The sequence below is a fragment of the Rhododendron vialii genome, chromosome 3a (assembly GCF_030253575.1).
Source record: "Rhododendron vialii isolate Sample 1 chromosome 3a, ASM3025357v1".
Classification (NCBI taxonomy): Eukaryota; Viridiplantae; Streptophyta; class Magnoliopsida; order Ericales; family Ericaceae; genus Rhododendron; species Rhododendron vialii.
In genome coordinates this window covers 14,391,193-14,413,786 of record NC_080559.1, presented here as the reverse complement: position 1 = coordinate 14,413,786, position 22,594 = coordinate 14,391,193, and the positions used below count along the sequence as shown (strand labels likewise).

Below are 22,594 nucleotides of genomic sequence, written 5' to 3'. Positions count from 1 at the left end.
TAGATTTTTCAGCAACTGGCATGCTTGTTATCCACATTTAAATGCTAGAGCAATCCATCATTTTGCATTTTCTGTTGTGCTGTTATCTTGGCTCTTTTCTTTTGCTTGACTCTTAGCTAGTTTTTTCTCTGTGTGGCTCTCGGCAATTGTCAGGAAGCTGGGTCAAGCAAATTTTAATCTCCATTAATAAGATGTACCCATCTGAATTTCTCTGAGCAGTTCACAGTTTTCTGGAGGTGTGTTGGCTCACTTTGTCTCTGTTCTCCCGCCCTTGTTTTCTTTCTTGTTACTCTCCTGTTTTATTCTATGCATAGTGTTCTTAATATCCCTTTCCCCACACTTGCAGGATGCTAAAGTGCAATCCAAGAATGATGGTTCCATAGATGAGATCCTGTGCAGAACATTAGATGGGAATTTGGATTTGTCCATTGACGTCTCTGATTCTAAAATTTGGTTTGCACCGGAACATCCAAAGGTAGCTGATAGGTTGATTTGTTAGTCTAGTTCTCGTTTTGTGTTCTACAAACTTTATTTTGTTGGCTTTTTAGTTCTACCTTATGTGGTATTCATATCCAGGCATCGTTTGGTTCTCATGGTTTTAGTTGCATAATGTTTGTAGGCTGAGGTTTGACGCTCTGCACTTTCTGGGTTGAATGCCTTTGGCATTCTCAAAGAGAAGTCTATTGGTTCGGAGGTGATGTTTTTTATTTCTTCTTCCTGTGTTGCAGGGAAAAATTTGTTATGTGATGCTGCAGTACTAGTCAATCTGCATGTTATGTTACAGCTCATCTAAACATATGCTTCACCAGTTTATTCATGTTTTTGGTGCTTTGAATTGGAGTTGGCCAGTTGGGTGTGGTTTGTAAGTTGCTCAAGTTGTGTTCTGGGGTTAGATTTATTTTTGTCTTCCTGGAAAAGTTGTTCGTCAAATGGAAGATGCTCTTTTACTTCTTTGGGGGACTTAATGTTCGTCATGAAGTTGTAAAGGCTTGTTTGTGACAGAGCATCCATATACAACAGAGCAGCAGTATATTCATAAGGCAAATAAGATAGGCATAAATTTTTTGACCATGCAGGGATTTTTTAGTTAGTTTTTCCTTTTATTAAATTACAATGCATGTTGATCCATTAGCTAGTAAATGGAAACTGAAATGAGATAGCAAACCTATTAAGGTTCTTTATTTATAAAAATGTGAGAGAAAGTTCCAAATATGAACTATGTAAGACTGAAGTTTGCGAAATGATTAGTATTAACACCAATGGTTTGTGAGAGAGCTAATCATCCAAGGAGGGACTCAAGTAACAAGGGAAAAGATGGACAGTTCTTAATCTGGTAGAGTGGGGTTTGTTATTTGTGGATAAAAAAGGAAGGTAGAAATGAAGGGAAAATAGAAGTCAGAGTACCTGGAAAGCTGTGTTGTTTGTTCGGTGTTATTTGGGGGGACAGTTTTTACTGGCAGCAGGCCACATGCATCAGTTTCTTTACAATGTTTAGCAGAAATTTGCCTTGTCAGACTCGTATGCATATTTTGCTACATATTATTTTTTTGCAAGTATTGTTAGTGTTTTTCTTTAAAAACATATTTGGTCTACCATGTGATTTATGTTAGAATGAAATGATTTTAGCCTTACTTGAGGCTGCATTTGTAATTCTGAAGGTTTGAAATATACCTGGAGGCTGGAGTTGATCATGTTCTCCGATATGTTGCATATAATGAAATTCATGTTCTGCAACACTTTAGTGATCAAAAGGGAAAAAAGTCATGTTCTTTTAGTTATCAGCGGTTCTTTCCTTCCGGCATTTCTGATGATGATTCCCTGCTTCTGTGCAGAGACTTGTAGCTATTCAAGATGCAGTATTACGTTAGCTTCGAGATGATGATCTTACTGTGGTGCATGCAGCTTTAACTGTAAATAGATTGGATGTCTGCAGTCTGCATATGTACTCCGGCTCTTATTGATGCACTTGAGAATGTGCTTCAGAGATGTCTCGGCATTGTAATGTCAAGTGAGTTTCTTCAAATTTATATATAGATTTTGGAACAATCTATTTTATTGCTTGTCTTTGGGTACACAATGTTTGATTCAGCAAAATATTCCTTTAATTCATCGCTGAATTGAGGAGTAGCAGTACAATGAAAGATTCAATTTGAGGGTAAAGAAGTTCAATATGGCCCATTGTGACAAAGAGGATAGTTAACCTATTAATATAGACAAGCGAGATGGAGTTGTTTATTGGATTTACAGATGCCATTAGTATGAATCTTGACATAATTGAGGTTGTGATATGGAAAATACAGTTGTCATGGTACAAGAAAAATGCCAAAAATTTCTTCCTTGGTAAATTTGGTTTTCTAAAACTTAATTCTGATGTCTAATTTTTTTTGGGTAATGCATGATTGGGCAAATTGTATGTGAACTTTAAGTCAGGATGCGAAGTATGAAGATAATTGGAATAACCAATCCGAATTCGGGTCCTTAATAAAACCAAGTAACCCATGTTACTGGGAATGGTTTAAGGCTGCTGACTGGACGGCAAATGAAGGAATGTCTTCTTCATCTGTTGTATGGATAAGTCTCCAAGGAAGTTTTTTGGTGAGTGGGAGCTGATCTGATGGCTCTCTACTTAGGACTTGTTTATTCAAGCGGAATTGAAGAATATAATTGTAGATGAATGTTATATTTGGTGATGTGATGTTAGTTAGATGAATGTTATATTTGGTGATGTGATGTTAGTTAAGTGACCTTCGCTATAGAGATGGTGAGGTCGGATCATTCATAGTTTTCGCATTATGAGATCTGCATGCATATCTTATGAGCTTACTAAGGTGTATCCACTAGTTTAAAATGTTTATTAATTCGGGATGGTAAATTTCACTATAACAACAGTGGGTGTGATAGGCATGTCATCTTGATATTGATCTCTAGAAAGAACTAAATTTGGTCGTGTTATTAGACAGAGTTGGAGCCTAAGGGTTCGTTTGATTAGCAGGATAATGGTATAAAATGCAAGAAAGAGAAAAAAAACATACATTTTTTTTTGTTCACTTAGCAAGAATATTGTAGAAAGTAGTAGAAAGTGAACTTTCCCGAACAACCCTCTAAAGCTTGAGAGCTTGCCTCACTTTTTCTCAAAAAACGTGCAGGAAAATTTTATTTTCTTAAGAAAATCAACAATAATTACTCTAACTTCCCTCCACCTTTGCTCTTCTAATTTGGGCAACTTTCCTCTTTTTCAAGCAATGATATTTTATTCTTGGGAAAATCAATAATAATTACTCTAACTTCCCTCCATATTTTCTCTTCTAATTTGGGCACCTTTCCTCTTTTTCAAACAATGGTTGTGTTTGGTTGGGAGTTTAGTTTAGTTTAGTTTTGGTAATAGGTGGAGAGAGAAATAGAGTAATGATTGAAGATAGGGGTAATGATTGGAGAGAGATAGAGAGAGATGAGAAAGTAATAATTGGAGAAATAGGGTAATGATTGGAGAAAGAAATATGATAATGATTGAAAAGTAAACTAAAACTAAAACTAAGTTGTTAACCGAACAAAGCCAATGATATTTTATTCTCAATTATTTTCTTGCAAAACTTTCATCCTAATCAAGCAGATGTGAGGAAAAAAATACATTTTCTTTTGCTTTTCTTTCACCTCACTTTCTATCATTTTCACTTTCTATTATATTTTTCTCGCTAATCCAACAGACCCTAAGAAGTTAACAAATGATGGTCCACCCAAAACAGTTAGGTGTATGAAATCAGAGAATTTGTGCCATGGTTTTGGGTTATGTTAAAGCTTATAAACAAGATAGAATTTTCATAGTTGTTGCATTGGAGTTTCAACGTATTGGACGCAGGAGGCTTACTTTATTGGACTTGATAAATTACATGCTAGATAGATGAAACATTTATGAGCAGCTCTCTCTCATTCTATACTTGTGTTGCAGTTGCATCGGGTGACACATCTCTACCTAGCGATGATGCTTTTTTGTGTCTCAAACGGGCTATTTCAAACTTCCAAGATCAGAAAGAGTTTGCGAAACAACTTGCAACGATGACGTTTCCCTTGCTGCTAATTGTACCAAAGGTTCCTTGATCTTTAAGTTGTTGTCTAACTTAAAGTTAATGATGCATCATTTGGTGATAGACTTCCATTCATTGTCATTTCCTTATTGATGCAATATTCCTATTCCTGAGTGCAAAGTCAATGGTTAAATTTGAAGGCTTTAGAATTGGCCAAGGGATTAAAGTGGTCGTTCCACCAGAATTTTATCATTCCCAGCAGCCTAGAGAAGGTGAAGTATGGATTTAAAAGCTTCTAGGTGGGAGTTAACATCTTTGAATTTTGCTTGTCCTAAGGAGAAAGAAACAACTGAATTTATGCATGACAGCTTGAGATGTGTATGGGAATTTATGGATCAAGGTTGCATAAAATTGGAATCCTTCTATCCTTGAATTCAACTGATCAAATTCCTTCATGGTTTGTGTACCTTGGATTTCTTGGATGACAGAGAAAGCAAGGGATTTCCCTTTGCCAATCGAATCTATGCTTCCTTTATCTTTTCTTTTCCATTCACAAATCTCGCCACAAATGCAAGATCCAAATTCGACCTCAAAGTATGTTTTTATGTATTCCTTCCTTTTGCTCGCTACTTCTCGATGGGGTCAGTTGTACGTGGGCAGTAGGTCATAGTCCCTTGCATGTTCCTATTTTATTAGGCCCTCTCCAGGGTGTTGTTTCTTTACCTAAGAGTAGCGTCCATGGTATAACTAGGCGCTATGGCAACTGATAAAGGTTATATCATGCTCTATATACTGATGTTGAACTGAAGCTCCTGAGCATAGACAGATTAGATATGAGACTTTTTGCTCTTGAGCTACTGACTCGCCTTCCCACTTTGTGTTGCATGTGAATGCTGTTGTATGCTAATCCTGAACAAGGTGTTATAATCAACCAGTTTGTTACCCTTGAATTTTTATGCCTTTTATCAGTTCTGCTGTCTCGCGTTTTTGATATTTTGGTATACCTAGATGTCGCAAATGCTAGTGGTATGCTCTTGATCATGATTCACTGCTTTCTAGTTTAAGGTGTTTTTTTACCTTGTGTTATTGAAACCAATAGAGGCCATACTGAACCAAGTTGACCTGAACTTATAAAGGGTGGTGTCTTGTTTACATTCCAGTTATTTTGTTTCAAACAGATCCAAGTTGGGAATGAAATGTTCTTTTGCTAAGTGATTTTTATTTGCTTGAAGGAGATGGTAGATGTATTTTTGACATTTGAATTGTGAAAGCTTGTTTGAGATTTTGTTCCATTCCCCATCAACTTTAGTTTTGGGACGGCAGGTTGTCTTACATGTTATAAGAGCTTTGTTTTTATGTGTGTGCAGAGGTTTTGGTTTTTCAAATTGATATTTTGTTTGTTGATAAAGGGTCTCCATGTACACTCTGTCGTCTTTTCTATTTGTCTGTCTGAAACTGTCATACTTTGGTGATTATATGTGAGAGGACATTGTGCATAATGGCATAAAAGTTTGTAGGCCCTATTTTATCAGCTGAAATGTCTAGGGTGTGGGTTGTTGAACCCTGTTGTTACTCTATATATGTGATTTGCTTGCGTGCTTCTTATTTGCCCTTGTAGTTTTGGCGGGCTTGTTGCAAATCGATCATGACTTTGAATTATGATTTATGCTTGCAGATGTTGGATTATGAGCACATTTCTTATACTAATATGGATACGATAAGAGGGATGGCAGAAACATTGTAAAGGCACCCTGAAGAGTATATGCCTTGGCTTGTAGAATGCTGCAAGTTTTCGGAGCTGTCAAAGACACTTGGTTTTATTGCAGCCATTCACGATGGCTAAGATTGGTATACTGACTGGCTATGCTGCTTCTTTTTAAATTCTTCTTAGAAGGCTTTTATGCTTGTGTTTATTGACGTCCATCTTATAATGTACATGTTGGGTTTTGATTTGACTGCTTGCATGGCGTCTCTTGCAATGCAAAATAGTTATCGACTAGCCAATTATTGGTGAAGGATTTTCTTATCACTGTTACTCACGTCTGATTGGGGACTAGATGGGTTCTGTTATTGTTGTTGTTACTTTAGTATGTGGCAGATTATGAACTCAAGTCATGATATATTTCATCTTGTGCATTTTGTTGGTGTATAGGGATGGGCCCAAAATTTCATTCAAACCCTGAATCCCTAACTCTTGAAGAAACTATAGGCTATAGAAAATATGAAATAATCTATTTCATTTTGTCCTTTTAAGAAGCACCAATCTCAACACACTTCTTTGCATAACAATGGATAGTTACCATTACATGGAATGCGATTCACTTTCAAGATGCTTGCTTTCGTCTGTTGGAAGGATAAGCATGGGTGGTGTATGAGCAAGTTTGCGAAATGGTTATTCGTATCTGAACTTGTTGTGATATGAATTAATATGAATCTTGAAAGTTACAATCTCCCTGGGCACCTTCTCAATTGTCATCTACCCCTCATTAAGATGTACCTAGCCTCTTAAGATCATTTCATGTTGTCAACTTTTAAGTTGAGTTAGAGATGGTATGCATTATGTTGATTAGCAAATCAGTCCATATTATTGAGTTTGGCCCTATTGATGGAAGTGAAATTATTTCTATTTAAACGATTGCGTATAATGCCCTAGGTGGGTGATTTGATAGAGGTTAGGAAGTTGGGTATATTATCAGATGTGATTGTGGTAATGTTGCCATCCACTTTGTTGCCTTTTGTCTTTCAAGCACTACAGGCAGGTGTACAAGACCTGCTGATTTCATTGGCAACTTCCCCAATGAGTCTGTCGCTATGCACGAGTTTTGTTTGTCATTCAGGAAACCATTGCCCCTATCACCACTAAACATTTTTGCTCCTAAAGTTCATGCTCCATAGGCAGTTGTATGAAGCATATACTTGATAGAACAAAGTCGATGTCTATAAGCAGGTGTCAATTTATGTGACTACATCTAGGTTTAGATACAAAAAAAGAGGTCAATTCACTTTAGTAAATCTGTTTTCACTGGGTTTGATTGTATGTTTTCAACCCATTCCTGTAATTTAATCAGGCGATATGTAATGTAAACCTTTATGCGGCTACTGGACCTGAATTCATGCTTTATGTGACTTATGGTATGCCTTTTTAGCTGCATATAAGTATTTTCTGGAATTTTATTACACCTAAATATTGCGATGGAATTGCCTGGAAATGATGAAGGTCCCATGCTGATTTTTGTTTTTTCTTTGTTGTTAGATGTTAGTGCATTGTATGATGCTTGCTATCAAGTTTTGGTAACTGAGTGGAATGTGTTGAAGTCTGTGGGACTTGTATCTGCAGAAGAGGTACATAAATGATTTATGGATGGATTCCATATTTTATTATTTCTCAGTTTGGACTTCTGTACCTGCAAAGTTTTATTGATCATCTTAGGAAGAGTGGGCTTGTTAAGTTGCTTATCATATGGTTCGGCTTTGTAATTTCTAGTCCAAGACAAGAATGGTGGATGGTGATTGCAAAGGCTTTCTGGATCAGCTGTTTGAGGTAAACTTTAACACCAATTTTAGGCAACTGAATTCGAAAATACTAGTTTGCTTATTTTGGAGGATACTAGAGGTGTTTGTCTCAACAATGCTGGTAGATGTCTTGTTGGTTCATGATGCATTTTTTTTTACACATTTTTATTTCCCAGTGTGTGGAAAATATTGTCACTATTGTTGCTGTAACATAAGCGAGCTTGTAGTTCTTTCAGGATGATAGTGGAAACTAGATGTCCACATTTCTGGATCTATTTGAGTATTTGTGTTTTTTGCAGACTTAGAGCGGAAGAATGTTTTTCTAGAAGCATCTTCACTTCCTAGTAACAAAATGCAATATCTCTCCAGTCCGATTTTTGTAAAAGCTTGTCACTGAAGAAGGTTTTTATCATAGGATTCTATTTCAATTTGTTATTTCCTTTCTTTTTTGGAAAATTCTTGGATTTGGTAAAGTAGTTAATTCTTCGCTTCTGGCCGACTGCTACTTTCATGTTTCTGATAAATGTGAAAATAATTTAACCATACTCGTCTTCCGTTTGTATCTCTTAGCTTGAATGGTAGTAATTACTGTATGTTTTCAAGTTCGTTATTCACGCTTTTTTGCTAGATGTGAGGACTATATTGTTACTGGATTCTATAAGGTGCTTTAAAACCTCCGGAGATATGTTTGAATAGCTTATCACAAGTATTTCCATTGCTGAAATATCATGACGGTGGAATGGTGTGGGGAAACGGAAAACCTTGAAATTTTAATTTTTGAAAATAATCTAAATTTTTGATACTGAACCTTGACCACCGTTAACAGTAAACCTTGAAAATAGTTTTCCCTTATTGATATTATATATTAGTACTTGGTCCCCATCTAGAGCTGTGATGTGGATGCTCTTGGTCTCATTTAGGGATGTAGGGTCATCAAATTCAGTACATGTGGGTCTAACATCATTGGGTATAACCTTACCAGTTTTTTCTTTGGTAATTCCTCCTTTTTTTTTTTGGCAAAGATCTAGCTGGCTTTGTTTTGTGATGGTTTTGACATGTAGAGATTGTTTTTCCATAATGTCTGTTTCAATTTTGTAGGTGTTTCTGTTGCTGTTCAAGTCGAGAGTCTTCATTGTTTTGTGTTTCTTTGTTTTCAGTTAGATGAAAGCTTACATTTTGAACTTCTTGGTGAATTTCCTTCGCTTCTTGTTCCACTGTCAAGTGATAACAAGGTTCCGAACCATTTTCTTGAAGCTTATTTGTATTTTGCCAATCCTTTTGTGATTTTTTTTTGCTTTGGTTACATTACGTATTTCTTGGGTAGGATTTATTCTCTTTTCAGGATTTACAGGTGGCTGCCATGAGCTGCATTGAAGGGTTGTGCACGCTGTCGCCTCATGTTGATTTCACCAATGGAAATCTGGTATTAACACAATGCCTTTCCTCCTTAGTGAGGGTACCAATTTCAGTATCTTATTGGCTCCTGCGTCAATACTTCAATCTTGGGTTTTCTAATTCTTAAAATCGATAGGACAAAGTGCAACGTGTCCACATATTTTATTATTATTATTATTTTTTGAAAGGCGAAAAATTTCATTAATCTCTAAAGTTGTTACAAAGATTAATAGGAGCAAGGAATGATGACATCAAATTTCTAGCTCGAGACCCAATCGATCTACAACAATAAGAGTAATCATATGCCCGTCCGAAACCTAATCCCCAAGTTTGACAAGAAACCAAACCCGGGAAACCTATAGGGCAAAGCCCACAATCGATGGCCTCAAAGCCCAGATAAGAAAAATAAAGATCAAACACCTATGAGGCCAAAAAGCCCAAATAATGGGTCAAGCCCAAAGCATTACAGCCCAAACAAACCCTAACAGACTGCAACATCCGCCGCCCACACCTCCGCCAGTCACTATGGCAACAAGAGCAGTACCACCTTCAGTCACATTTTCTTGATGAACTTCTGAGCCTGATGGTTCAACAAAAGAGGTTGATGCTGTCAGACAGCGATGTTTTGCCTTCATTTTTAACAACTTTGCTGAGTTCTTCCAGCCATAGCCTTTTAGTACCGGAGGCAATTGGACAGAGGTTTTCATCATCTATTGTAAGTTACTTTCCATCATGTTATCCTTATAATTGACAGTTCCATCTTCTCTCTCACCATAATTGTCCTTTCATTTGGGCCACTTGTCAACATTCAAAGAATGGAAAGTTTCTGAAGTTTATAATAGAGGTTGAGAGTTGCAAGTTGCAACCATTTTCGGTAATAAGAAAAGACAGTTGCTTCCGGTCCTTTTAAGTATATTCTATGAGCATTGTCGCAGGTGCAAATTCATTGATGGATCGTACCTGTAGCTGTGTGATCACATGCACTTTTGTCATATGCCCTATGAATTAAGGATGTCCTTTGCACATAAAGTGTTTAAATGCTGCTGGATTTGTTGCATTTAGCTCTGAAAAGTGACAGTTACTGGTTGGGGCATTTTCATGCATTGAATTATTTTGACGCAAAAATCATAAAGAGCTGAAAGTCAAAGCTTTCAACCTGAAATGCTATTACTCATAAAACTAAGAAACTTTTGCCGCTCTTTCTTTTTGACATACGGTTTAACTAAAGCAGTTGCTAAACTTTTAGCTTTGTTCTTTCTGTAGTGAATTTTGGGTAGAACATGTTGTGATTGATGTATATTTTTTAACTGAATACCTTCCTCTGTCATCTCTGCTTTGTCTCTTTTTGATAGAAGATTTTACACCCTGCTTGATGTTGTATTTTGCTTGGGATTCATAACTATGTTAGTTGTTCCAAATGGTCCCATGTATTATAGCAAATTCCTTTAGTGTTAATAAATAAGAACAAACAAACAAGCACAAACAAACAACAACAGAACCCATGTAATCCCCAATCATTGTGGGTATGGGTGGGGGAGGATTGGAGACAGACCTAACCTTTGGCAATATGCACAAAGTGGCTGCTTTCAGAATACACTGAAACAGTGGCCCCCTATACTTGTTTTGCTACGAAACCATGCCCCAAAATTAAAGCCAAATGACATTAGAGAAGGTAGGCCTAGAGACCTAATGTAATTTATGTGCACATTACCATACTTTATTCATTGATAGTCCAGAGCATCGATATGCACACAAAAAATTGATTGAGAAAAAACAAGGTTTAGTTAATTAATTTAGAATCACGTAGAGTAGATAAACTTGCTGAAATGAGAAGAATTATACATTCTAAATTTAGCTTAGAGATCTATGAAGGGATCGAGAGTGAAACATGCATACTGAAAAATTGAGGGAAATGTCCTCTAGAAACTAGGAGTAGGGTACCGAGATGGCCTTTTGGGCCCCGAACAGGATCTAGTCTATAGGTGAAGACTGCCTATTCTGTGAAGATTGTATTTGGCTTTCCGTGAACAGCTGCTTATGCCAATTCGCAAATCAATTTTTAGGCTGTTTGATGTTTGTTCCCGAAACATGCTCAACAGAGATACTGGCTTTTTGGCAATTCAAAGGCTCCAGGATGGCGCATGACCACTTGTTACTACACCTAATTTTAGTCATAATGAGGAACACATCTTAGCCTTTGTTCTTTTGGTGTTGAGTATATGCATTATGATTGTCTGGGCCTCTATATCTATTCTATTTTTCCTTATGTATGATTTATTTGACTTTGCAATTTCTTTTGCCATTTTCCGTCCTGAATGAATGGAACAATTAGTAGTGCTATACGGATTGGTTACCTATATTAACTCTGTCTGTAGTAACATTGTCAACATTCTTTCTTAGATTCAATCAATCTATAAAGAATGAGATACTAATTTTCATTCTACGCTCTGCCCTAAAACTCTCCCCATATGCAAAGGTTAGTATTTCGGAATCAGATACAGTTAGTGTAGTTGTCTTTGGAAGTTATGCATGTATCTCTGATTATTCGTTATTCTAACTTCTGGTTGTGAACTTTTTATTTACTCCTCAACTATCTTATTTATATTCCCAATAGTGTTTGACTATAGATGTTCCTTTGACAGCTAGTCATTTTGTCCTTGCTCAAAGTACTAGGAAGAGGAGTTATGTGTGTTGAGGATGTTGAGTCGTTGCTCTCTAAACTTTTGGAAAGATGTCGTTGGTATCATTTTGGAAAAGAAAAGTCATTCAAAGCAATTAAAAAATGGCACACAATTCAAAAATGGACAATGAAAATGGGACGGAGGGAGTATCATGAATCATGTGTAGAGAGAATATTAAACAGATGTTTTTTTGTAACATTTTGTAGTACCGTTCTACGTGGCAAGGATGTTTTAGGTGGTGATTTTGTGTAAGGTTTTTCAAGTAGAGATTTCCGCAGTTGGAAACTGTCATATACATTCCTTTTAATTCCTATTGATTCCTTTACTGTCTGTAAATTGATGATCTCTAGTTAAGCGCAATTAAAAACTTCTTGCTGCGTGGAACAGATGGAACTTTTTACTTAACGGATCCACGGCTTAAGTTCTACTGTTTCTCTCATGGTTCATCTTTGTGTTTCTTGTTATGTGCTTGATATTGATTTGTAATCTTGGCACAACTAAATCAATGCCTTTCATTCAAGCAGGCTCTTGGGCTTCATTCGGAAACTGTCAAAGACTCTTGACACTACGAAACTGAAGCATGGGAGAAGGGGTTTGACTTCGAAGTCAAGTTCTTGGGTTCATCTAGATGACAGTGCTGTGGAGTCATTTGGGGAGATGTGTTTGGAAATTATCAAGTTGGTTGATGATTCTTTTGATGATTCTAGTACTTCGTTAAAAGTGACAGCTGTTTTAGCGATGGAAGTTTTGGTGTCCAAGTTTCCTTCCTATTATTTGATATTCAACATATGACTCTCCTTTGTGACCAGACATATCCAGTCAGACAATGTGGCTTTCTCTGCCTGCTATTGGAGGTGGTTAAAGAATAAAGATGTTCTACATAGTTTGTTTTCCTTGCAACTTCATTCTATCGCATTCTTCTAATTTTACAAGAATGCTCTCACCATGCTAGAGCTGCGCTATGCCCACCTCTTCATTTAATGAGCCTGTTTTTGAAGATCAACTATTGGAGGCTTTGCAGGTAATTATCTATATCTCTCCTGATTTATTTGTTTGTGTTTGCTCTTAGATATGAACGACTTCAATTCCATGCATTTATGTCTTGTTTGATACTGCTTTCTCTTCCAGTTTGGTGGAGTGACCTTTTAAGATTCTGCCATTGTGCAGCCGTGTATAGCTGTGTTGAGGAATCTCAATACTTCTTTTTACATAGGTTTGAAAACTGGGAAACAGGTTATCCTCATTCTTTTCTAGCCTCGTCGCTAATCAACATTCTTCTTAACTTCTGGATACCACTTATTAAAGCTTGGGTTGTTTTGCGTTGGATGGATATACGGGACATATTGTTAAAAATAGTTTTGCTGGAATTTCATAATATACTAGCTTTCGTTATAATGGAATCTAAATGGCATGTTGATAAAATGTTGGGCTGTGAACTGAGATTTAATTGATGCATTGGTATTTTGTTTTTGTATGTACTATCTGTCACCAATGCATTGTGTTTCCGGCGCCTGCGGATGTTCCATTGCCCGCTCATGGTATCAATTTTGACATCGGTCCTCTTCAGCCTCTGTGTGTGTTGGTGGGGGGAGATGCAAGCCTTTTCCAAATATATTTTGCTTTAATTTGTCAGTACAATAGGCAGGGAGAGCCTTTTTTCATAAAGCTTTCGCATTTTTGGAAAAAAAAAACACAAAATCGTGCTAAAAAAGCAGGAGCTTGATCCAAATGGGAGGTGGTTTGCGATGTACACTTCCTTGGCATCGTTGCTCTATTTTTGGACACTCTGAGATATTTGTTATTGTTTTGTAATGAAAAGTGAGCTTCAATCATTGTTTCCTTTGTTTGATTTCCTTATAAAGGACATTGTTGACTGCAAATATTGTCAATTAAGCTCTTGAGAATGAGCTGTAAGGTGCATTGAAGTTTCTCCAAAGAATTGAAAGTACTTGGGTTTCTGGAACAAAATTTTTGAAAGGGAATTCTGCTGCTCAATTAAATTCTTCTTTTTCTATGGGGTTGAATTATTAACTTACCCCTTCCTCATCCTAGTTTTGATAGCATTCTTCGAAGACACTGGATGCCTCTTTAGTCTCTAGTATTTGATCCAGTTAGTAGTGCATTAGCTGCTGTACTAGCGATTCCATTTAACTTTTTGGTGCATAGTTTTTTGTTCTCCCATTAACAAAGTACTATTGTAGTGCTGCAACTACAAAATTTAGAGTTGCTTTATGATTGAATAGTTTTGTTGATCTATGCTTTTGTGATTATGGATGTGTTCTCAAAACTTACGAGATTTTTATCTTAAGCTTTTTTCCTAATTTCTGTCCTGTTTCTTGTCAGCCCTGTTTCTTGTTTTGACAGGATCAACTTTTCTGAGACCTGGTGCTTCTGTTTCGGTCTGCTAACGGTGACATACAAAATGGCACTAGGGAGGCATTACTTTGTATAAAAGTTAGCTTCTTGTGTCTCATCTTTATTCATGATTCAAATTTGGTACAATTGAGTTTAACTTGATGTTCAAAAAAAAAAACAAGAAGAGTTTTTCTTGAACTATTTCCCTTTTTTTGTCCATTAAACAAGTATTACAATGTCACCAGCTTGTTAAGAAGCTCATTCTAATTAAACTGATAGATTTTGTGAGTTGATTTTTCCTACTGTATGTTTAAAGTTTTCCCATTGTCAATGCCAAATAATTACTAGTTACTACTTACTAAAAGCATGAGGAGTTGAGTTCAAGATCACAGGGATCAACTTTATGAGCTCCACCTGAGGCATTTGAGATGGCCCAAATCTGTTGATCTAATGATTTGTTACCATTCATCTACAAAAAGCAGCTATAGATTCACTTTCTACCTCTTATTAAGATATTATTCATCTATCAAGGTGTCCATCTTGTGTTGCTATTCTTTTCTTTAGATTCTTTGATCGACACTATCTGGATCAAAAATTTCTAAACTAAGTCCTTGACATGCTAACAAGTATAATCATCATTTACATTGCCTTATATTGTGCAATCTATGGATGACTTACTGGCACTCCTCTAAATTTTGCAGTTTTCTTGATCCATGGTCGTCAGGATACTTGATTCTGTTTTCGAGCAAGAAGTTTGCACAATTGGTTCTCCATACGGGAAGAAGAAAAAGAAACATGTCTCATCTTAAACCAAAATAGTGGAAGAACTGGCAAAAATGAACTTTCTTTCTTGTGCTCTCTCCTAGATTTTTTTGTTGTTGAAGAAAGATTTAAAGAATTTGCTATAATGATTATATCTGCTCTTTGATTATCTGGATCACTAGATTATTATGTCGTGGTCGCTGTTTTGTTTACCATGATGCCATTGTCGAGTTGCCGTCATACATATTCTCATATTGGGGCTAACGATATTATTCCCTTGGTTTGTAGGACTTCCCTAATAGGGCCCTTATTTAAGCTTCTCCGCAAAATGTTTATGGATGAGTTGGTTCACAATGATGTTGACCAGGATGTGCAAAATATACAAGCTTCATCGGGCTTCTCTCAAACCGTTTTCAGTATGATATGCTACAATCAACAAACGCTACTATTGATTCTGGAAGATATAAGTGCCTCACTTTCGACTATTGTTCCTGCAAAGGTTGCCTCCCATTTTTCTAGGAATAGAAAACTTATAATAGGCCTTTATTTCCTTTATTTATTCCCATTTGTTTCTAAACTCTGGGTATAACGAATTTGACGTCAGGATGATACAATGAATAACTTTGACTTGAAGCTTTTGATTAATTGCGCCCGATCTACAAATGATGAAATCACTCGCAATCAAATCTTAATTATATTATCTACTTTTGCAAAGGTTGCTCCAGACAAAGTTTTGGCCCATATAGTGGGTATTTGTACTCTTATTTGGGAATCAGCTGTAACACAGGTCTGTTGGTATTTGTTTCTTGCCGTTTGGTTCGAATGTGCTGTTCTCTACGTTGAACATTCATCAAAAGAACTATTCGGTTATTGAGTTTTTTTTCCCACTTAAACCTAATGTAGTCGTTTACCTATGAATCAGTGATTGAAAATCGCGCCTAGGTGAGGCGTGAGGCGACACTACAACGCCCCAAGGGTGCGAGGCGAGTCGAGCTTAGAGGAGGCAAGCGACTAGTCGGTAAAACCTCGCCTAGTTGTGAGGCGTGAGGCGACGTAAAAAGCGCGACTAGGTGTCGGCGACCACCGTTGACCACCCCCAGACATCTGGCGACCTTCGGTGACCCAACCCCTGTCCTCGCCGACCACCTTCGGGCATTTTCAGGCCGCCAGCGACTTTGTTTGTACTCGACAAAGTCTTTGTACGAAGTTTAGAGGTATTTCGAATTCCGATCTGTCATATTTCGAACTGTTTGAGGCTGGAAACTCTCTTTCGAACTTTTGCGCATCGATTTGAACACTGATAAGTGATTTCGAGCACTGGGTATTTGGTTTTGTGGGTTTTTGTGGTCCGACATTGATTGAGGAAGCTCCGATCGTGGGTTTTTGTGGGTCTTATGGTCGCCGGTCGTTAGTGAGAGCTCGCCGAGTGCAGCTGATCGTCTCTCACTGTTTCTCTTCTCCTTTCACTAACGCCTTGTCTCGATCTCTCCTTCTCTCGTATTATATGTTTAACTATAACAATATATGTATGTTAAGAAGTCTGTACATATATTGTGTATTAGTTTTATGAGCTTATTTTACATATTTTACTAGTATTTCGTATGTTGGATTGTTGGTTATTATGTAATATGGTGATGTTTATTCTGATTTTGCTGGTAGGAGTGAATATTGGTCATTTATGTAGTTTATATTTTTTTTTTTAAACGCTCGCCTCACTTCAATGAGGCGCTTGCCTCGCCTCGCTTCAATGAGAGCTTTGTCGCCTCGCGTATTTAAATCACTGCTATGAATACAAGTGTTTATGAACTCTTTTGTTGCAGTGGAACAGTCATTCACAAAGAGTGTTTGAAGTCCTCATATCGGCAATTGTTCCATGCTGGTTATCTAAGAATGGCAGCATAGGCACATTGCTTCAGGTAATATGATACTCTACTACACTTGCGAAACCCTCCCTTCTCCAGTGGTACATAAATCATTTCTTATCTCAGGGTTTTCATTGGGTTATGTTTGTCTTTCAGATTTTTGTGAATGTAATACCTGAAGTTGCTGAGCATAGAAGGCTACCAATTACTTACATCTTTTGAGGTATTAGAGAACTTCCTTCAGTCTAGGTATCTTTGCTTTTAACTTGATTGACAAGCTTTTTCCTTCTGGGACTCTTGGAGAGATTGCTAGCTTGGGTTCATTACTTTTTCTCCTTTTCGGTACATTGGTTTCAAGGAAACTATTATCTGCCCTGATGATAGTCTACACTCGTGGGATCACTTAACTTCTCTTACTCGTATAGAATGAGAGTTCGTATTTGCAATGAGAATATTTGAGCAGTATTCATGCATGATATGGCTTCCTTCACTTGTTAAGCTGCTTCAACAAATAGAAATTGGTACTTGTGGTTTACAAAGTTTTAAGGAACTGCTAGTTGCTATGCAGTTCATTTCAAACAAACCGCTAGATCCTGAAATTACATTTATGCTCAGTTCTGGTGAAGAATCGAATGATGTTCAGGTTTGTATAGATTATGTTCGTTTGTTTCATTCCTTGATGAGTTATGGACGACTAACAAATCTAGAGCTTGGATGTGGCCATCAAGGCATTGGCTCCTCAGACGCCTAAAACGAAACTTCGAATTGAGACATTTTAAAAGACATAAAGAGAGAAGACCTATGACTGAAATAAGCCTCACCCATTTTTCTTCATTATGAAAGAAAAGTGATCCATTCAATTAGTGACTGCCGAAGAACATTATGTCGCAGTGTTGGGAAGCTGCGGCTATGGACCTGTGGTCAACACATCATTTTCTATTTGGTTTCCTAATTGGAGAGAAGTGTTAACCCAGCCGCCCAGCCCGTCATTCATCTCTGCATCAAACATGTACTGAACCCCTCATCAAACACCCAAACCAACCCCACCCTGCATCAAAATTGGAAGTGCTGATTCAAGTAGAGGGTTTTGTTTAAAGGCTAGAAACAATTACTCCCTCCGTCCCAAATTGCTTTCCCCTTTTTGGGGAAGCTAAATATTAAAAGGACAAGCAATGATTACATCAAATTCAATTTGTGAGGCATAACTTTCTTACATTGCCCTTGAATCCAATCTTTTTAAAACATGTTAACTACCTTTTAAGGACAATTTTGGAAAACTAAAAGCTTTTTAGTTTGACTTTTTAAAAGGACTAAAATTTTGGGACTTCCAAAAAAAGGAAAGAAGGTCCGGCAATTTGGGATGGAAGGTATAATATACAGCAAATGTACTGCAACATATGCTTTTTTCCAACAAATTTGGGGGGCCATGTGCTTGATGGGGATAATTCATCATGACTTTGTACCTTTGAACTTTCAGTAGGTTTAAAGTAGTATGGGAGGCTGCTTTGTATAATGCAATCTGTTTATACTTTCCCACATATATGTATGGCAGTTCTTCATATCCTTAGCTACTTGATTTAAAATCATGTTTATGAATTACAATACTTTTGCAGAGAACACTTGGAGCACTTATGGAATGTATTGTTTCTCATTTACAACTAGTTGACTCGAGCTGAAAGAATGTAAATTTTTCCACAGTCATCAGGAAAGAGATCAAGGAGTTAATGCGTACTGTCTTGAAAAATATTATGAAGGGGCTCATGCCGTCAACATACTTCAATGGGATTTCCCTATTAAGTTGCTGAAACATGCAGGGAGAAGTGTGAGGAGGAAAGTAAGTAATGGATAACTTATTACTCCCTCCGTGTCATTTTTATTGTCCAATATTCTGTTTCTCTTTTATTTCTTTGGTCTATATCTTTTAGTTTGGATCTTGAAAAATATGCAATATGGATCTTGTTTGATAGATCTCGATTAGTTCTATAATACAAAGTTTTCAAAATTATGAAAAATATTATAGATCGAAAGATATAAGCAATTAAAAAATGGACAATGAAAATGAGACGGAGGGAGTATCACGAATCATGTGTAGAGAGAATATTAAATAGATGTTTTTTTGTCACATTTTGTAGTACTGTTCTATGTGGCAAGGTTGGATTAGGTGGTGATTTTGTGTAAGGTTTTTCACGTAGAGATTTTCGTGGTTGGAAACCGTCGTATACATTCCTTTTAATTCCTATTGATTCCTTTACTGTCTGTAAATTGATGATCTCTAGTCAAGCGCAATTAAAAACTTCTTGCTGCTTGGAACAGATGGAACTTTTTACTTAACAGATCCACGGCTTAAGTTCTACTGTTTCTCTCATGCTTCATCTTTGTGTTTCTTGTTAACTACTTGATATTGATTTGTAATCTTGGCACAGCTAAATCAATTCCTTTCATGCAAGCAGGTTCTTGGGCTTCTGTCGGAAACTGTCAAAGACTCTAACACTACGAAACTGAAGCGTGGGAGTAGGGGTTTGACTTCGTAGTCAAGTTCTTGGGTTCATCTAGATGACAGTGCTGTGGAGTCATTTGGGGAGATGTGTTTGGAAATTGTCAAGTTGGTTGCTGATTCTCTCGATGATTCTAGAACTTCGTTAAATGTGGCAGCTGTTTCAGTGATGGAAGTTGTGGTGTCTAAGTTTCCTTCCTATTATTTGATATTCAGCACGTGCCTCTCCTCTATGGCCAGACATATCCAGTCAGACATTGTGGCTTTCTCTTCTTCCTACGTTCGAATGACTGGTGCTTTGATCGATGTGCTTGGTCCAAGTGCCCTTCTCAAGCTTCCTTCTATCATGGAGAATGTGATGAGTAGGTCTCGCGTTGTCTCTTCATCTGTGTCTGCAATAACCAATTATGGTGAAGATAGCACTTCTACGTTGTCAACATCCTCCAAGGAACCTCTCTTCACTTCTATTCTTCTCGCATTCATGGTAGTTATTGACAAGCTTGATGGGTTTTTAAACTCATATCTTGGAGACATTCTAAAACTGATGGTGTTGCATCCCAAGTTTTTGCCTGAGTCAGATCCAAAATTAAAATCGAAAGCTGATGTAGTTCGAAAGCTTATAACTGAGAAAATAACTGTAAGTATCTTTTTCAAATTCGATGTGTTTTTTTGGGGCTTTTGGTTGAATGTAATCAAATTCATCTCTCTTTCTTTCACTATTTTGTGGAGCAAGAGAACCTCTGCCGTCATCGTTTGACTGACCTATATTTTGCTTACCAGGTCTGACTTTTGCTTCCACCGTTGCTGAGCTTATACTCTGAAGCTATTAAATCTGGTTATTCAATTTTATCAATTGCTTTTGAAATGTTCGGAAATTTGGTCCGAACAATGGATAAATGATCAATTGTTGCTTATCATGCAAAAATATTCGACTTATGTTTGGTAGCACTTGATCTTCGCCGTCAACATCCTGTTTGAACTAGGAGCATTGAGGATGTTGAGAAATATGTCATTAGCAAAACGATATTTCTTACTATGAGCTTACAGAGACAATGTTCAAGCCTCTATTCATTAGGTGTATCGAGTGGGCCGACTCAGATTTGTATGAAACTGGAGGTGTGGGAAGCACAAATCTTGATAGGGCAATTTCTTTCTATGGATTGGAACATAGACTAGCTGAAAGCCACAGGTGGACTATATTGCCCTTTCTCTGCAGTTTATATTCTTGATGTCAAATAAAATTCTGTTTTGGCAGATAGCTAGATCTTGTGGTATGAAAATTCGGTAGAGGCTCAATAATTTGTATTCTGGTCTTTATGTTTAGATTATTGCATATCTCATCAAACAATTTCATGAATTGTCTCTGAAAAGCCAATCTCGAGCTCATCTTTATGACCTTGTAAAGACCTTGGGTTGCTTTGATTGAGTGGGTGAATTGTCTTTTGGTCATGCACTTTTGGTCAAGAGGCCCGTCCATTTGGTGTGTGTGTGTGTGTTGAGCTTCAAAGTCGGAAGATGTTGGTGTAGTTAATTTTGGTCAAGAGACCATACCATTTCTTTGTATGTTTGTCTCTGGGTTGTCTAGTCATTTTTTAGGTTTAGTTTTCTTGTTTGTTTGAGTGTGTAGCCTAAGTAAGGATGACAATCTTGATTGAACCAATGGGTATCATAACCGTAATCGAAGTTTTTCCCTGAACCATACCCGAAATTCTCCCTGTGGATATGGGTATGGTTGAGGCCTTGAATAACCGAACAGGTATTGGTTCGGTTATGGTTTAACTGTTAACCGAACCGATACCCGAACCGAAATAATAAAATTACAAGAATACCCTTTATATATAAGTATAACAGTATGTGTCTAGGGGTTCAAGTTCACACTTCACAGACTCAGAATATTTCTCCCTCTACAGTCTCACCGACTCTCTGGTTCCTTCTCTGAGTTCTCTCTCACAGAATCGCCCCTTGACTTCTCTGATCTAGTTCGTCGTCCATCCACCAGCCATAACGCTTCAACTTCAACCTCCCTCTTCTCCATCCACTTCGCCGTCATTCTCCCTCTTCTCCGTCGGTTGGTCGACGATTTAACTAAGGCCGTAACTCTCACACAAACACACTCTCTCTCTCTCTCTCTCATGTGCAACTTAGTCGACCTGTATTTTTCTACTTTTCTTGGTTTGTAGCTATATAATATGGGTTATGTTAGTCAAACTAGTAAGGATGAAGTATGGTGAAACCCACCCCAGTGAAAGAAGTTTTTGTTTTCTGATCTATTCATCTGTTTATTTGGTTTTCGATCTACGGCTCCCGTTGGTCATTCTTGCTAAAGTTTCTGATTTGTTTGGTTCGGTTACCCATTCGGTTCGGGGATTACCCGAACCCTGTTTGGTTCGGTTATGGGTCGACTCTTCTCTCCCCGTTTAGTTATTGGGGCGGATTCGGATATGGTTATATTTTCGGGCATATCCGCCCCTTTGCCATCCCTAAGCTTGAGGTGTCTTTGGTGGGAGGGTGTACAGCTTTGGGGTCTTTTGTTTATTTTTATTTTGAGTCAGGGGTGTCATCTTTGTGTTGGTAGCAGGTTTTAGGGTGGTCGTTGAGTCTGATCATGTACTTCAAGGGTCTTTAGTCTGGGTCTCTTTGTGTCGAGTTGGTCTGTTTTTTGTACACCTCAAACTTTTTAAAGGAATTTTGGTGCTGCTTTGGCTGCTGCAACTATTATGCTTGCAATATGCGGTTCATTTTGGTTCTATTGCTTCTACTGGATTTCTTTAAGATGGGAAGTGTGGTTTTGTGTGATTACTGTTGTTTCTGGATCAAATTAGCATTGCTGCTAATGCTAATTAGTCATGGGATGATGCTGCAGGTGCTGTGTTTATCTTTTCCTCTACCAATTTAGAGGTATTGTTGCTGCTTGGAGGTGTTACTGCTACTGTTGCTGCATTTTCAGGTTCACAATTTGAAGGATTAATTTTATTCCTTCACCACTTGATGCTGCTATCTTTTGATTCAAAATGGAAATATGGATTTCTGCTCAGAGGCTATCTTAGATTGAACTGCCGTTTATGTCTAATATTCCATTCTCCAGCACACTAAAACTTCTAATCTATGTAAATATTGACTGCTTGCAAGATTTTCAGGTTCCCGCGTATTGCAGACATAGTGGATGAACGGCCCAAAAAATATTAGCAATCTAATCTATGTATTCAAAACAACGGCACGACAATCATGCGTAGCACATAGCAATGTCACTAATTGGCATAAAGTGTTGACTCGTAGAGGTCTTTGGATGGGTAATGGCGAGAGAAGACAATACAAGAAAGAAAAAATTAGAATCATATCACTTATTGGATGATTGAAAGGTGTGAGAAATGATAAGAAATGATGAGCATTGTTGATTTTTCTTGGTCTATATTTGTTTTTCCTCAAATCTCACCCAAATAGATTTGGTGAGACCTTTCTTTTGTTACTATTTCTCACAAGCAAGGGGCTTTAGAGAAATGGCGAATCCTT

The 22,594-nt window shown here is 37.4% G+C and overlaps 2 protein-coding genes, 1 long non-coding RNA gene and 1 other non-coding gene across 7 annotated transcripts; 3 read left to right on the top strand and 1 right to left on the bottom strand.

Moving 5' to 3' along the window:
- Window positions 1–2,506: 2,506 nt before the first annotated feature.
- On the top strand, window positions 2,507–7,801 carry LOC131319103 (uncharacterized protein At3g06530-like). 2 transcript variants are annotated; one of them, XM_058349224.1, is made up of 5 exons: window positions 2,507–2,595; window positions 5,698–5,870; window positions 7,276–7,364; window positions 7,507–7,671; window positions 7,772–7,801. In XM_058349224.1, exons 2-5 carry the CDS (start codon window positions 5,858–5,860, stop codon window positions 7,787–7,789), a joined length of 285 nt encoding a protein of 94 aa, XP_058205207.1. In that variant the 5' UTR covers window positions 2,507–2,595; window positions 5,698–5,857; the 3' UTR covers window positions 7,790–7,801. The 2 variants fall into 2 exon arrangements, with proteins under 2 accessions (XP_058205207.1, XP_058205206.1); XM_058349223.1 differs by lacking the exons at window positions 2,507–2,595; window positions 5,698–5,870 and having other exon boundaries at window positions 6,375–7,364.
- Window positions 7,802–10,549: 2,748 nt separating this feature from the next.
- Window positions 10,550–10,657, bottom strand: LOC131321487 (small nucleolar RNA snoR100). Its single transcript, XR_009198531.1, has one exon. It is a non-coding gene; the product is annotated as a small nucleolar RNA snoR100 (small nucleolar RNA).
- A 1,247-nt stretch (window positions 10,658–11,904) lies between these two features.
- Window positions 11,905–15,492, top strand: LOC131319101 (uncharacterized). The gene is made up of 6 exons (XR_009197896.1): window positions 11,905–12,465; window positions 12,564–12,632; window positions 12,740–12,844; window positions 13,976–14,065; window positions 14,668–15,227; window positions 15,333–15,492. It is a non-coding gene; the product is annotated as an uncharacterized LOC131319101 (long non-coding RNA).
- A 762-nt stretch (window positions 15,493–16,254) lies between these two features.
- LOC131319098 (uncharacterized protein At3g06530-like) lies at window positions 16,255–22,594 on the top strand. Of its 3 annotated transcripts, XR_009197891.1 has the most exons (7): window positions 16,255–16,644; window positions 16,747–17,233; window positions 18,204–18,424; window positions 19,041–19,721; window positions 19,865–20,273; window positions 21,948–22,346; window positions 22,391–22,594. XR_009197891.1 is itself a non-coding variant. In XM_058349219.1 (4 exons), exons 3-4 carry the CDS (start codon window positions 19,173–19,175, stop codon window positions 21,978–21,980), a joined length of 582 nt encoding a protein of 193 aa, XP_058205202.1. In that variant the 5' UTR covers window positions 16,900–17,233; window positions 18,204–18,424; window positions 19,041–19,172; the 3' UTR covers window positions 21,981–22,594. The 3 variants fall into 3 exon arrangements, 1 of the variants encoding a protein (XP_058205202.1); XR_009197890.1 differs by having other exon boundaries at window positions 21,948–22,594; XM_058349219.1 differs by lacking the exons at window positions 16,255–16,644; window positions 19,865–20,273 and having other exon boundaries at window positions 16,900–17,233; window positions 21,948–22,594.

Excerpts from the sequence above, each read along its gene's own strand:
- LOC131319098 (XM_058349219.1), top strand. The coding sequence starts at position 19,173 with ATGTGTTTGGAAATTGTCAAGTTGGTTGCTGATTCTCTCGATGATTCT. Across the intron at positions 19,722-21,947 it reads TTATAACTGAGAAAATAACT|GTGCTGTGTTTATCTTTTCC; the intron begins GTAAGTATCTTT and ends ATGATGCTGCAG.
- LOC131319103 (XM_058349223.1), top strand. The coding sequence starts at position 7,215 with ATGGAATTGCCTGGAAATGATGAAGGTCCCATGCTGATTTTTGTTTTT. Across the intron at positions 7,365-7,506 it reads GACTTGTATCTGCAGAAGAG|TCCAAGACAAGAATGGTGGA; the intron begins GTACATAAATGA and ends TGTAATTTCTAG.